Source organism: Triturus cristatus, chromosome 8, assembly GCF_964204655.1.
Source record: "Triturus cristatus chromosome 8, aTriCri1.1, whole genome shotgun sequence".
Classification (NCBI taxonomy): Eukaryota; Metazoa; Chordata; class Amphibia; order Caudata; family Salamandridae; genus Triturus; species Triturus cristatus.
In genome coordinates, this window is record NC_140591.1 from 466,302,872 (window position 1) to 466,319,196 (window position 16,325).

Genomic DNA, 16,325 nt, shown 5'->3' on the forward strand with positions numbered 1-16,325 from the left:
AGGATAAAGAGCAGGGTCATAGCTCTGAAGCCTTCTTGAAGTGATCCGGCAAAAGCCACAAAGGTTTTCTTTCTACAGCCTAGACTTTAGGGTAGTGTCTCCCATTGGCAGTGGTAGTCTGTTTGTTTCTTGAACAATTTGAATTTTCTGTTTAGCCCTTACAAATACCGATCTATAGTGGGTTGAAGTTATAGTTTGAGATTAACCCTAAAGCACAGTTGCCTACTTCCACATGGTGGATTAGTAGGTGCCATAATTCCCAAGAATGTAACATCCTGACTAAAAGCAGATTCAGACTAACAAAGCCCCTGTGACTCATTCTGAGCAAGCTGCAAATTGCACTGCCTCCTGGGGACAAAGTGTACTTTGGTATTGACCAGGTGTGTAATTTGCACCACATTCTGGTTTATGTACCCAGAATGGGCGGCATCTAAACAGGGCATGTGCACCGTTTACCTGCACAATTTTTGTTAGGTTTTACCCCGAGGAAGTCATAGTCAAAACGCCCTGCTGAGCACAGTTTGTAAATTGCAACAGTCGTTCTCAAGGAATTTTTTCTGAATGAGAACTGATCGTCTATACAAGCAATACCAAGTGTACACCTCTGTGGTGTTAGAAAAGGACTATACCTCCAAGAATCTTTGATTTGCTAACATAAAATTCAGGCATGCATTTGATATATCATCTGACATAGTCAAATCATCAAATCAAAGCATTAAATAGTCTTCATTAAATTCGAGAATATATCATAATTTCCAAAGTAGGTGTAACATCAAGCTAGACAGTGCTGACGGTGTATTGCCCAGTGGCTGGTGAGTTAAAACACACACAAACCAACAAACCGATATAGACTACAAGTATTGTCAGGGGTGAGTCTGTGTTCTAGTGGAACAATAGTTACCAGTATCCATATTGGTTCTGAATGTTGATGTTTCGACCCTAAGCAGGCAATATGTCCAAGGGTCTTTTCTGGACAGAAGGAGATTTCAGTCACTCAAAACCTACAAAAATGGAGAAAGTCCAATTAGACCATGGTCGGTGAACGAGGGTAGTAGATATGAGAGAGAGAGAACAAAAATGACTACTCAGATGCTTGGGAAACCTAAAATAGAACATGCTGTGTAAACAATAAAACAGAACACGAGTGCAACCACCTGTAATTGGAAAGTCCAGTATATAGGATCCACAGGCGAACAGAACATCTGTGCCTTACCTATAACGTGAAAAAGATAACAAATTATTCATGAAATGGAGAGTCCTGGATTATTTGCTAGGTAAGTGGCCTAAAGAAATACTAAAAGCGAGGTGACTCTAAAATCTTGTGATTGAGAGATGGAAGAGGGCCACAAAATATAGGTAACTCACCCCAGGGAATGAAAGAATATCTGTAAAAGCTACTTCTACTTCATATCAGAAGTAAGACATCAGACTTCAATAGCTAAAAGATAGAGAGCCAGGACTGGCTTACCATAAAATGCACACTGAATAATCAACGATGTGATCTTCTGTGAGACTGGAGCGCACATACAAAATGGCATATGGCCAAACAAAGCATGCCTTATGAAAGATAGCAGCATATGTGTGGACACAAGGGCCGCCTTCTATGTGTACAATATTAGCACCAAAACTTAGCCGTAGAATCACAATGAGACTGTGTTGGAAATACTCCACTCCCACACCGGAAAGGGTGGTGGTAACGGGGTCTCTCCAGACATACACAGTGGTAGCTTGGCTCGAGTGGTCAGGGGTCAGGCACCGTGTTAAGAATACGCAATACCCATACAATAACCATGCGTGCATCCGTTCCAAAAACCACACTACACCTTAAAAATTATACTGAAAATATATCTCTTTATCTTCTTTTCTCTTAGTTGCTGATTGAATAAATAATAATACAATCACAGAACACAAGGCTTCTCCTTAAAAAGTGCAGGTCAAATAAATAGTAACACTTTACAGGTGCAATAAATAGGTTCAGGTCAAATAAATACTGTGAGGGAATAAAAACTGTGCAGGAATAACTTAGCTCAGGACAATAAATACATTACAGGAATAATTTAGATAAATACAATAAATACAGTACCCTCAATAAATAATATCAGCCAACAATGACATTTGTAATATCAGATCACATTTTAAATACTATGGGCTGATTTGGCCCAGTCACAGCTTGTGGTTAGGTGGATGGCCTGAGGGTGTCTCACCTAGCTTGGGTAAGGCTGAGGCTAAAACTGAGGTAGATCAAGGGTAATCTAGGAATCTGGCTCTCCCAAACTACACCACCCCTCACACAGGTCACTGTATCAGTCTCAGTCCACCCGTGGCACTTCCAGGCTGGTTCTAACACCTCTTTATCCCTTAGGATGGTCTCTTAGAGCTCCACAGGGCCTTAGGCGCCCTCTATTCCACTTACTGCCCTTTTTATGAAGCTCCGACGCCGCTGGAGTCGTGTCGACGCCGTGAGGCGGTTCCGGTTCGATGTCGGCGGCCTCGGCACAATGTCAGTTCTTGACGACGCCGGTAGGCGGTTCCGGTTCGATGACGGCGGCCTCGGCTCGATGTCGACCTCCGGTTCGATGACGTCGGGCTGTCTTGGCTCGATGTCGACTTCGGGCGGCTCCGGTCCGATGGCGACCTCAGGTTCGATGACGTCGGCCGGCCTTGGCTCGATGTCGACTTCCGGCGGCTCCGGAGTGCGATCCCCACTCCCGACCTCCGGTGCTCCTCTCCTCAGGTTCCGGCGACTCCGGAGTGCGACCTCACTCCCGACCTCCGGTGCTCCTCTCCTCAGGTTCCGGCGACTCCGGAGTGCGACCTCCACTCCCGACCTCCGGCACGCTTCACCTCGGTCTCCGGCGACTCCGGAGGGCGGACCTCACTCCCCCGTCGACGCCGCTCACTCGACCTCGGGTGACTTCCTCCTCGACCTCTGGTACTCTCTACGACCTCCGTCGGCGCCCTCTCTCGACCTCTGGCGGCTCCGGGTACGACGTCTGCTTTTCCAGTCAGCGCCGCTTCTCCACCTCGGGCTCCGGGTCTCTAGGCTTCTCGACGTCGGACTCCAGGAAAACCAATAATCAGGTCAGGACTTTGCTGTTCTTTGCTTCTAAGGCCTGTTCCTGCTGTCCAGGTCCTTAAGATGGTTTTTCTTGCTTCTTCCCACACAGGGCTCCAGGCTGGGCTCAGTCAGTAGGGACTAGTATCAAGGGTGGGTTTATGGACCCCACTCCAGGCACAAGTTTCCACCCCTGCTGCCTCACTCCTTCCTCCTTCAGGTTTCTGCTGCTCTCTCTTCACCAGTCAGGTGCCAACTGCCAGCTCCAACTGCCAACTCTCTGTCTTAGCTTCCCAACATTCTAAACCGCCTCCAACTGTCACAGGGCTCCAGAATGTTGCAGAAGGTTCTAGTAGGTTCCAGTGGGTTCTGATGATGTCACAGGTGGCCACCATTTTGTGCTCCAGGCCCTCAGACAGAAGTTCCAGGGGTAGATAAAATGGCTCCCTGAATCTGCATCAATACTAAAAAGTCTGGTGGTTCCCAAAAAGGAAAAATACTAACAGGGCTTGAGGCAAAAGTGGGACAAAATAAATAATGGAGAGGAGGGACCACCCAAAGGGCTGACAGGTCTAACACGCGTCCCCCCCAGCTGAAAGTGGGGAGAGCTACCCAACCCCTTGGGAGTTCTCTTCACTAAGGCTGAAATACCTTGAGAGACCGTCTGCATTGGCGTGGTCCACTCCAGGCCGATGTTCCACCTGAAAGTCCATTCCCTGTAGGGAAATAGACCACCTCAACAACTTGGGATTCTCCCCCTTCATCTGCATCAGCCAACGAAGGGGTCTGTGGTCGGTCTGAACCAGGAAGTGCGAGCCAAACAGGTATGGCCGCAACTTCTTCAGAGCCCATACCACTGCAAAGGCTTCACGCTCTATTGCACTCCACTTCTGTTCCCTGGGAAGTAGTCTCCAGGATAGGAAGACCACGGGTTGATCCAGACCCTCTTCATTGAGTTGCGATAACACTGCCCCAATGCCATGTTCTGATGCATCCGTCTGGACAATGAACTCCTTGGAAAAGTCTGGGGCCCTTAAGACCGGGGCCTCGCACATGGCTTTCTTCAGTCTCACAAAGGCCTGCTGACAAGCCTCCGTCCAGACTACCCGTCGAGGTTGTTTCTTGGACGTAAGCTCCGTGAGGGGGGCTACAATGGTACCGTACCCCTTCACGAAGCGGCGGTAATATCCCGCGAGGCCCAGAAAAGCTCGGACCTCAGTCTGTGTCTTGGGGGGTTCCCAGGCCATGATGGCCTCGATCTTCGCCTGGAGGGGTTGCACCGCTCCCCTACCCACCAAGTGTCCAAGGTACACTACCGACCCCTGCCCGATCTGGCACTTGCTGGCCTTGATCGTCAATCCAGCTTGTCTCAGGGCCTGGAGAACAGCTTGCAGGTGACGCAAGTGATCCTCCCAGCTGTTACTGAAGACGGCTATGTCATCCAGATAAGCAGCAGAGAAACTCTCCATTCCGGTGAGGATCTGGTTTACCAGGCGCTGAAACGTGGCAGGTGCGTTCTTGAGCCCAAAGGGCATCACACAGAACTGGTAGTGGCCATGGGGCGTGGAGAAGGCTGACCTTTCCCTTGCTCCATCAGTCAAAGAGATCTGCCAGTACCCAGAGGTAAGGTCAAAGGTACTTAGATATTGGGCAGCTCCCAGCCGGTCAATTAATTCATCCGCCCTAGGGATCGGATGGGCATCAGTTTTGGTCACTGAATTCCGTCCCCGGTAGTCCACACAGAACCTCAGTTCCGGTTGGGCACCCGGTGGTGCAGCTTTTGGTACTAGTACCACCGGACTGGACCAGGGGCTGCTAGAAGGTTCGATCACTCCTAGCTCCAGCATCTTAGTGACTTCACTGTGAATGCTGGCCTTCACCTTGTCTGACATCCGGTAGATCTTGGACTTCACAGGTGGGCTGTCTCCGGTGTCCACGTCATGGACGCACAGGTGAGTCCTACCCGGGACAAGGGAGAACAACGAAGAGTACTGTCCCAGGACCTGGCGGCAGTCCTCCTGCTGTTCAGGAGTTAGAGATGGGGAGAGAATCACTCCCTCCACCGACCCATCCTTCTCTTGAGACGCAAACAAATCGGGGAGAGGCTCGCTTTCCACGTCCTCTGCTCCGTCAGTCACCATCATCAAGATGACTTCGGGCCTCTCGTGGTGGGGTTTGAGGCGGTTGGCGTGCAGCACCCGTAGGGGCTGACGAGGGGTCTTCAGGTCCACCAAGTAGGTAGCCTTACCCTTCTTCTCCAACACCTCATAGGGTCCTGACCAGCGATCCTGGAGGGCACTAAGCTCTCCTGGTTCGATCACCCACACCTTCTGGCCAGGCTCCAACTCCACCGGGTGAGCATTGTGGTCATACCACGCCTTCATCACTGCTTGGCTGGCTTCCAAGTTGTCAGAAGCTTGCTTCCACAACTTAGCCATTTGGCTCCGGAAGGCCAGCATGTAGCTCACCACATCCTGGGGAAGCTTTCTGGGAGTTCTTTCCCATCCGTCTCTCACCAGGTTGAGAGGTCCACGTACAGGGTGCCCGTACAAAAGCTCGAAGGGGCTGAAGCCCACTCCCTTCTGTGGCACTTCCCTGTAGGAAAAGAGTAGACAGGGTAGGAGGACGTCCCATTTCCTCCGCAGGCTTTCAGGCAGACTTCTGATCATGCCTTTCAAGGTTTTGTTAAACCTCTCCACCAGACCATTGGTCTGGGGGTGGTAAGGAGTTGTGAACCGGTAGGTCACTCCACACTCCTTCCACATCGCCCGCATGTACGCTGACATGAAGTTGGTCCCCCTGTCGGACACAACTTCCTTGGGAAAACCCACTCGGGTAAAGATTCCCATCAGGGCCCTAGCCACAACAGGTGCTGTTATGGTCCTCAGAGGTATTGCCTCTGGGTACCGTGTGGCATGATCCACCAAAACCAGGATAAACCTGTGACCAGCTGACTTAGGCGGATCTAACGGACCCACAATGTCGATGCCCACCCTTTCAAAGGGGGTGCTAACGACAGGAAGTGGTTCCAGGGGAGCTTTCAGCTTCACCCCTGTTTTCCCACTGGCTTGGCAAGACACACATGTCCGGCAGTAGGTATCGGACGACACTTTCATTTGAGGCCAATAAAAGTGTGGGACAAGACGGGCGAAGGTCTTGTCTTGCCCCAGGTGTCCTGCCAATGGGATCTCGTGAGCCAACTCCAGAAGGAAGGCTCGATAACGTTGAGGGACTACCAAGGCTCGTGACGATCCGTGTAGGGGTGCCTTGGGTTCACTGTAGAGGAGGCCATCCTCCCAGTAAACACTGTAGTTCCCTTCAACGTTCCCTGCTGCCTGGGCTTGGGCCTGACGCCTTAGCCCCTCAAGGGTAGGGCACTCCCTCTGGCCCTGGCAGAATTCCTCCCTGGACGGGCCTCCCTCCACGTGCCACTCGGCCGGGATGGGTAGGTCCTCCAGTTTGGTAACGTCCCCCACCGCGAACTCCTGGTCCACCACCTCCGGTGGCCTATCCGTCCTACGGGGTGTGGACGCCGAGGCAGGCTCCTCCTGTCCTCGGTTCTTCCCTTGACTGGCAGCTGGCTGGGCCTTTGTTCCAGGCTCCAGCCGAAACGAACTCCCTCTCCGGGTAGTCGCGGACCTTGTGCTCACACAGGCCCAGTCAGGTGTACCCAGCATCTCAGTATGAGTCCGGTATTCCACCTCCTTCCAAGCATTGTGCTCCATGTCATTCCCCAGTAGACAATCGACTGGCACGGCAGGGCTTACGGCAACTCGAAGTGAACCTGCAACCCCCCCCCATTCAAAGGGAACCTCGGCCACCGGATAGTGGCCTGTTCTGCCGTCAGCCATCGCGGCTGGGTGGAGTACATCGGGAATTACCTGCTCTGGAGACACCAGTTGGCTACGTACCATAGTCATACTGGCTCCTGTGTCTCTCAGAGCCTCCCCTCTTTGGCCGTTGATGGTGACCCACTGCCCATACTTTACGGTATTTGCGGGCACCTGGATCTTAGGAACCATCTCCCGTTCTCCCAGGGACACTAAAGTGACACCCGCCCACTCCCTTCCCTTAATTAAAGGCATCTCCTCCCCGAGCACTACACTAGCTACTCCGGGGGTCTTTCCTCCAATGGGAGGGGGTGGTCGTTTCGGGCACTTCGCGTCTCCCTTGTAGTGTCCAACGCCACCGCACTCGTAGCAATGGACAACCCTTGGCTGCTGACTCTGGCCAGGATTAGGGTTTCTGGGTGGGTTAGCCCTAGGGGTGAATCCTGTTCCCTTTCCTTGGAAATTATTTTGGGGGCCTTTGGAGAACTCCTTTTTCTTTTCCCCTCCCTCTTTCTTCTGGGGGGCGCCCTGTCCGGCCTTTTGAGTATCCCCTCCAGTCCCCCTTGTGGACACCCGGGTACTAGCCCAAATGTCCGCCTCCTCAGCAAGCTTCCGGGGACTGGTCAGCTTGCTATCCACCAGGTGTTGACGCAGTTCAGGGAAACATTTCTCGAGCAGGTGTTCCTTCAGTACTAGATCAAACAACCCCTCGTAGTTCCTCACTTCACTGCCCTGAATCCAACCCTCTAGTGCCTTCTTTGCATAGTCCAGGAAGTCCACCCAATTCTGTGTGCCCAGTTTGTGACTACCCCTGAACTTCTGTCTGTACTTTTCGGGTGTTAGTCCAAACTTTCTTATGAGCGCCAGTTTCATGGTGGGGTAGTGGGTCTGCTCATCCTCCTCGAGGGCCAATAATGCATCCCTACCAGCTGGAGGCATGTACTTGTACAATCCCCCTCCCCAGTACTTCTCTGGAACCCCATGGGCCCTTAACGAGACCTCATAGGCCGCTAGCCACTTGGCGATATCGTCACCCACCCCATAGCTAGCTACTATGTCCTTTGGCAGGTAGGGTTTGGGTTCCCTGGTGTCTTCGCTGCCACCGTTAGGTACAGGGTGTGCCCCGATTCTCAGGATCTGAAGATCTATCTCTTTCAGCCTTATCTCATGAGCCATCTTCTGTTCCTCCTTCTCTTTCTCCAGCCTTGCTAAGTCCCATGTGAGCTGTCTTTTCTCCCTCCGGTCTGTTAACTCCACTTCAGACAAGCCACCGCTAGAGGCACTGCTGCCCTTCCTGGAAAGTGTCCTGGGCCCCGCTAACAGGTTCCCCACCTCAGGTTGGTACAAACCAGCTCCCTCACTGTCGGGCTCTCTATCCCTGTCCTCCTCCTCAGCCTTGCTTTCTCGGCGTGCCTCCCCCCAAGCCCTTAAGCTGGTTTGGAGTGCACCCTTCTTTGCTCCTGGGGGACAATACACCCCCTCCCGCTGACAAAACTCCCTGAGTTGGGCCACAGTGTACGTTTCTAAATTCTCCAGTACAAACTCCATCTTGCCCACTCAGGTCAGAGGACAGTTATTTGCAGTAACTATGCAGGGGGGTACCTTATATAATACCTCCTCCCACCACCAGAGTAAATTTGGAAAAACAAAAACTCACAATTAGGAAGGCCGCTTTGAGAAAACTCCCGGTGTAGGCCTATGGACTACCCACAGTTATTGTTGAGTATACGTAGGCACAGCTCAATCCCACCACTGAACACCAATTATGTTGGAAATACTCCACTCCCACACCAGAAAGGGTGGTGGTAACGGGGTCTCTCCAGACATACACAGTGGTAGCTTGGCTCGAGTGGTCAGGGGTCAGGCACCGTGTTAAGCATACGCAATACCCATACAATAACCATGCGTGCATCCGTTCCAAAAACGACACTACACCTTAAAAATTATACTGAAAATATATCTCTTTATCTTCTTTTCTCTTAGTTGCTGATTGAATAAATAATAATACAATCACAGAACACAAGGCTTCTCCTTAAAAAGTGCAGGTCAAATAAATAGTAACACTTTACAGGTGCAATAAATAGGTTCAGGTCAAATAAATACTGTGAGGGAATAAATACTGTGCAGGAATAACTTAGCTCAGGACAATAAATACATTACAGGAATAATTTAGATAAATACATTAAATACAGTACCCTCAATAAATAATATCAGCCAACAATGACATTTGTAAAATCAGATCACATTTTAAATACTATGGGCTGATTTGGCCCAGTCACAGCTTGTGGTTAGGTGGATGGCCTGAGGGTGTCTCACCTAGCTTGGGTAAGGCTGAGGCTAAAACTGAGGTAGATCAAGGGTAATCTAGGAATCTGGCTCTCCCAAACTACACCACCCCTCACACAGGTCACTGTATCAGTCTCAGTCCACCCCTGGCACTTCCAGGCTGGTTCTAACACCTCTTTATCCCTTAGGATGGTCTCTTAGAGCTCCACAGGGCCTTAGGCGCCCTCTATTCCACTTACTGCCCTTTTTATGAAGCTCCGACGCCGCTGGAGTCGTGTCGACGCCGTGAGGCGGTTCCGGTTCGATGTCGGCGGCCTCTGCACAATGTCAGTTCTTGACGACGCCGGTAGGCGGTTCCGGTTCGATGACGGCGGCCTCGGCTCGATGTCGACCTCCGGTTCGATGACGTCGGGCTGTCTTGGCTCGATGTCGACTTCGGGCGGCTCCGGTCCGATGGCGACCTCAGGTTCGATGACGTCGGCCGGCCTTGGCTCGATGTCGACTTCCGGCGGCTCCGGAGTGCGATCCCCACTCCCGACCTCCGGTGCTCCTCTCCTCAGGTTCCGGCGACTCCGGAGTGCGACCTCACTCCCGACCTCCGGTGCTCCTCTCCTCAGGTTCCGGCGACTCCGGAGTGCGACCTCCACTCCCGACCTCCGGCACGCTTCACCTCGGTCTCCGGCGACTCCGGAGGGCGGACTACACTCCCCCGTCGACGCCGCTCACTCGACCTCGGGTGACTTCCTCCTCGACCTCTGGTACTCTCTACGACCTCCGTCGGCGCCCTCTCTCGACCTCTGGCGGCTCCGGGTACGACGTTTGCTTTTCCAGTCAGCGCCGCTTCTCCACCTCGGGCTCCGGGTCTCTAGGCTTCTCGACGTCGGACTCCAGGAAAACCAATAATCAGGTCAGGACTTTGCTGTTCTTTGCTTCTAAGGCCTGTTCCTGCTGTCCAGGTCCTTAAGATGGTTTTTCTTGCTTCTTCCCACACAGGGCTCCAGGCTGGGCTCAGTCAGTAGGGACTAGTATCAAGGGTGGGTTTATGGACCCCACTCCAGGCACAAGTTTCCACCCCTGCTGCCTCACTCCTTCCTCCTTCAGGTTTCTGCTGCTCTCTCTTCACCAGTCAGGTGCCAACTGCCAGCTCCAACTGCCAACTCTCTGTCTTAGCTTCCCAACATTCTAAACCGCCTCCAACTGTCACAGGGCTCCAGAATGTTGCAGAAGGTTCTAGTAGGTTCCAGTGGGTTCTGATGATGTCACAGGTGGCCACCATTTTGTGCTCCAGGCCCTCAGACAGAAGTTCCAGGGGTAGATAAAATGGCTCCCTGAATCTGCATCAATACTAAAAAGTCTGGTGGTTCCCAAAAAGGAAAAATACTAACAGGGCTTGAGGCAAAAGTGGGACAAAATAAATAATGGAGAGGAGGGACCACCCAAAGGGCTGACAGGTCTAACAGACTGACAATCAGACTTTCACAAAAAATTGATACATTGACTTAACCTCATAAACAATACATACAATAATAATAATGTTACAGCAGACATGGTAGTAGTCAAAATAGATATCCTATTATCATGTATCAAGGAGTATATAACAGAAGGAAGTAACAAGAACAAACGGCTTGATAAATGAGCGCCATGTTGTACATATCGAAAGTCTTATATAGTAGCACATCTTCTATAGGTCTATAAACGAGAGACTGTTTACTCATGGTCGCAATGCTACGCATTTCAGAAGCCTTAATTAAACCATTTTCATTAGTCTTTAAATGCTAAATTCAACAACATTATCTGATAGCAAGAGATTTGCATGTACGGATACTTTGGTGGTATAGAATAACATCAGTGAGATTTGTTATGCATGGGACTAAGCATGCACACATAGCAAGACATTTTTGCTGTAGCTTGTAGGCTTTTTGTTTTTAAATTTCTATGTATTCACTCATTTTATAGAACTGACAGTCAACCAGAAAACAAATATCCCCCAACATTCTGCTGCCTTGGCTGCTGTAGACCAGCACAATGTTTTGATATTCCAATAACAGAAGAAGAAATAATATCAAACAGTTGAATACCAATGTTGCATACTGGTACCACACATTGATATTACAATATAACAGTTGTGGAATGAAAACAAGCCCACCACCCAGCCTATATTTTATTATGTTTTTGGGGACACCCTCTTTAGTTTTTTTTTTAAACCAGAAATATTTGTTTTTGAGGGGAGTTTGGGCAATTTGAACTATGAATTTAGTAGGCACACTGGTGGTGGTGATCCTGTTCGGAAGGACTTTAAGTACACATTGTAATGCAGAATCCAGGGGAATGTTTGAATACAGATTCCACATCCAGTGTTAACAAGATGCCTTGTTTGATTTCAAACTCCAGATCATCAGTCTAGCTAATGAAGTCCACACTATCTTGGAAAATTTAGGGGATTGATGATACCAGTGTTTTAATTAAAGAAATCAATATATAAAAAGATTTGTTCGCCTATTGTCCCACACCCTAATACTGTTAGGTGTCCTGATGCAGTCACAGAATCTTTGTGGATCTTTGGTAAAGTATATATTACTTGTGTTGGGAAATGGGGTCTATTCACGAACTGGTGTTCTTTAACACTAATCCAGTGAAGCGTAGGCGCCATATTACTACAGGTCTGTATTAGCTCCTATATGTCATGTAGTGTGTTCTTACTCAGTTTCAGATAAGATAATGGTCAGGAAGTTCTTTTTGGTCTAGAATCTCCTCCTCATTTTTCAAAGTGTCTTGAATGGCAATTGGGTCCCCAACCGTCTGCAAGTTTTATAGTAATCATGCAGTTGTAGTACCTGTCTTGATCATTTTGGAGATATTATTGTATATAATGGTTCTGATTCTGAACTAGGTCAATTTGGTTGAGAACCATGTTCTCAAAATGCCAGAATTTCTGCAGGCATTTTATGAGCTGGAGGATTGAAGTTGGATGGTAGCCTTAATTCAGTGGTATCCGTATCAATCATTTGAGGTTGGAGTCTGATTGTATGGAGAAAATAAATATGACATTCTGCTTTAATAGAAAGAAGTCTGGCTTTTCTGTTGTGACAAAGTCCAATCCCCTACTCAGTATCATCTACGTATCATGGATGAGTGAGTATGAACAGATGTTGAATATAGAAGTTTTGAGGCTCTCGTTGGTGTTAGGTACCAACTCTAGTGTTGGTTCTCCCACCTGTCATTCTCCAGGTTTGGTACTGATCTGTGTACCATTCTCTTCCATGTCTCTTCCCCCTCTTTCTGCCTCTTCCACTCTTTCTTACCTGCCCTAAAAAAGGCTGAGCTGGTGATTGATTGAGCAGAATAGATGTGTTTAGGTCACGGTTTTTGTTTCTGCCTCTGTTCTAGGGCTCAAGCTGCATGGCTGTGTTTTCTCATGTGTTCAATAGTCTTCTCTTAAAAATGAATATACAGCTGTAGTTTGTTAATGTAATGGAACTCCTGTATTATATGTTGTAAATTGTCTAGGATTGCTTTAGTGTTGCTAATTGTATTGCTATGTGTTCAGCTTCATCTGTTTCCTTCCTTATTTTAGGTAGTTATATCAATTTCAAGTACCATTTGGTAGCTGTAACAGTTGTTGGTGATAAAATTAAAGTTTCTTCTAAATTTGGTGTTAGCTGGTTTGTTCCTACTAGGTAGGCCCAGGAGGGTAATATCTGCCTTAAGATATTCTGTTAAGAGTTTCCAATGTAGTTCTGTAGGAAACATTTTCTTTGTGCAGTTTGCATACAAGTTGTAATCTTGATTTGGGCACAAATGGGAACTTATGCTCATTTTTTAATTTGGAGGCCCCTCATGCGCCTTAGCACTTTTTGGAGACGTCTCTTGGCACCCTAAGATCCTCTTTCTGACTTGGTGGGATCCCCTCTTAATTTTAGGAGGTGGGATTTTAGGTAACATAAAAGTTCCTGATTTTTGACCAATTAACAGCCGTCTAGACTCAAACACAGAGAGCTGTCATTCCTTGAACCCAGGGCCACCAAGGAACTAGGGTGAAGCACAGATGCAGAATTGAGCACTTTATATATCGTAGCATTATTTCTGGCACTTCTCCCAAGTGACTCAGGCTTGCAAACACTGTAATAATAAAAGAGTTAATACTGGAGGATTCCTGGACTCCGTCGAGAATTTCCATTGCTTCCCTCAATAAGGAATAGATATAGCTCTAACTGTCCATTAGGTTTGAGTATTTACTACTGCAATGGAATATCTGAGGTCAAAACCATGTACCACAAATGTGATGTTACTGTTCAGTTACATCAGTGTCACTGCCTTGACAGACACCAAATATATATATATATTTGTGTGTTCTACTATAGCCTGAGACTTTTACGAGCAAGGAGATTTATGTATGCTGATCACATAATGTTGAAATATTGAACTATCTATTTGTGCTTACAAAAGCAGCTGTCCAATAGCAAACAACCAGGATGCATTTAAAAACTCGGTCATGTGTTTTCAATTGATGTAACCAACATTGAAAAAAGCGAGTGTGCCCAAAAGTGTCTGTTGGCCTCAATAAATCAAGAAAGATAGACGCGTGAGTGCTCCTATCTTTGCTTTAAAAAAAAATAATATATCCATATATTTTTTAACTGTATCTTATTGATTTTAATCAAACAACAAAACATACAGTGCGTGTTGACAGTGCCAGTCATAAACCACAGTCGAGTATATAACATAATCAAATAATACACAATATCCATGAGTGGGATTGTTTATATCCAATGTCTCTTCGAGGTAACTATACTGAGAACCAAGGCAACAAGCAAAACATCGTACAAGGGAGCATCAATACACACTTATTAATCAGGAGAAGAACAGATGCAATAACTTTATTTTCACTCAATACTCCGCTTCAGACCCATCCTCAGAGGACCAATCGTGGTCTTCCCCAAACATACCCAGCAATTTGGCCCACAACATTACAGCCTCATCCGCCCCCTTATCAGTGCGTTATATTCTCACGTGTAGTTCTTCCGCCACCCTCCATTCTAACAGGTCTCGTAGCTAGTGAGACAACAGCTGCACCCTCATGCCCATCCACACAATGGCCACCCGTCTTTTCGCCAGTAATAATGCTAGCTGGGCCAGTTTATAAGGGATCTTGCGTCCCCTGGGGGACACCACCACTCCCAGGAGACAGGTGAGCTGCGACAGTGAAACACGAATCCCGGTGGCCAGCTCTACTCATGGCACTACCTGCGCCCAGTAGGGTTGGACCGGAGCGCAGCTCCACACCAAATGTAAGTAGGGGGCCCCAACCTCCCCACACAGTGCACAAGCAGCTCACCTGGCAGGGTCTATATTATTGAGGTTATATGAAGTGATATATGTACGATGCAGGAAATGAAAGTGCAGAAGTTTAAGCATGTTGTTACAGGACACGGTACGGACAAGGCCCAACACACTCTCCCAGTATGAATCCGAGATGGGTGTACCTAAATCTCTCTCCCTTGCCTCACGCGCAGTAAATTGTCGCGGTTGCATATCATTCCTTAGGGCTTTGTAAAAGAGGGTGATTAAGTGGCGACCCTCACCCCATCCGATAAGACCATCTAAGACCACAGATGAACGGGGAGAAAAGAGGAAATCCACCCAGGGCCCCTTCGCCACACTATCCAATTTAGCGTAATGTAAAAAATGGGCTGGGCCTATCCCAAAAGTGTCCTGTGCCTCCTGAAATGAGATGGTGTCCCCTGGATAAATATCCCCTGTTTCCAGACACCCCCGCCTCTGCTCCATAGACATAGTGGTGTCAATGTTCCTAAAAGGCACCAGATTCCACATGTTTAACTCCCTCAGAAAAGGGCTCTACGGATTACTTTCTGGACCACTTTGTCCCATATTTCCGCTGTATGTGTAACCAAGTATAGAACTGAGAGATCCGATTTGCCCCCTCGCATTAACAACTGGGGCAGAGTATCACCCCTGAACTTGGTCATCAGAAGTTGTTTCTTTCAATTATCTGACTCTGCGAGTCACTGAGCTGCATGCTGCAAGTGTGCAGTGAAATAGTAGATCTGCACATCAGGGACCACCAATCACCTATCCTCTAAGTCCTTCTTAAGTGCGGCAATCCCACCCACCCACAGGAGAGTCACCAAGAGGCTATCCAGCCTGCGGCAGAACCGATCCCTCAGCGGGAACAGAGAGTTCTGCACGAGATACAGGCAGCGGTGGAGGAAGACCATTTTTGCAAAAGTTGCCCTACCCATCACTAATAGAGGAAGCCTATTCCTGAACTTAATGGAGTTCTCCAGGCCCGTCAGTACCCTATCTTCGTTCTGGAACTGGTGCTGGGTTTCAGTATGTGTGACCCAAATCCCTAAGTATCGAAATCCATCCAATTCCCAATGGAGTCCCACAGCTGGCAACTGGTTCCGCGTCTTCCCAATCAAAGTTCCCCAGAGGGAACAGTAATGTGTTGTGTACATTAATCTTAAAACCTGAGACCGCATCAAAGTCATCCAGGAGCCGCATCAGGATCGGAACAGACTCGCTGGGCAAGAACACATATACCAATGCATCATCCGCATATAAAGAAACAATGTGGGTGACGTCCCCCACCTTGATTCCCCGGGGCCCTAGGTTGGCGTTCAATAGCAGCGCAAGAGGCTCAGTTGCCAAGGCAAACAGTAGGGGTAAGAAGGGGCATCCCTGGCGAGTATCCCGCCCTACCAGCCAGGCTTCAGGAAGTTCATCCCCCACTCTAATGCATATAGACGGGTCAGTGTACAGTAGTTGTATCCAAGCACAGAAGTTGGGTCCATGTCCTGTAGTACCGCCATTAAAAAGGCCCGCTCCACTGTATCAAATGCCTTTTCGGGATTTAGTGAAAGCAAGGCCTTCTTCCCTTCCAACACGTCATGCATAACATGGGCCAGCCTATGGAGGTTGTACGTGGTGCTATGTGCCGACATAAAGCCATATTTGTCCTCATGGGCCAGGTCTCGGACCACTCCAATGAGCCTCGTCACCAATATTTTACATAACACTTTAAGATCAGTATTGAACATAGTGAGGGGTCTATTTGCGGAAGGCTCCACCGGGTCCTCTCCAGGTTTCAGCATGAAACACACCATCCCCTCAGCCACTAAATAGTTATGGTA

General features: G+C 48.6%; 2 protein-coding genes across 4 annotated transcripts in view; one reads left to right on the forward strand and one right to left on the reverse strand.

Annotated features, from left to right (window-relative positions):
• Nucleotides 1–16,325, reverse strand: part of SPRYD7 (SPRY domain containing 7) — an 875,965-nt gene that overhangs the window by 690,915 nt on the left and 168,725 nt on the right. The window contains exon 2 of the mRNA XM_085621932.1: nt 902–1,001. Coding sequence (XP_085478058.1) covers nt 902–911 — 10 coding nt within the window. The 5' untranslated portion in view covers nt 912–1,001. The remainder of the gene's footprint in view (nt 1–901; nt 1,002–16,325) is intronic.
• KCNRG (potassium channel regulator) overlaps nt 1–16,325 on the forward strand; it is a 109,835-nt gene that overhangs the window by 22,398 nt on the left and 71,112 nt on the right. The gene's annotated exons all lie outside the window — the stretch shown is intronic.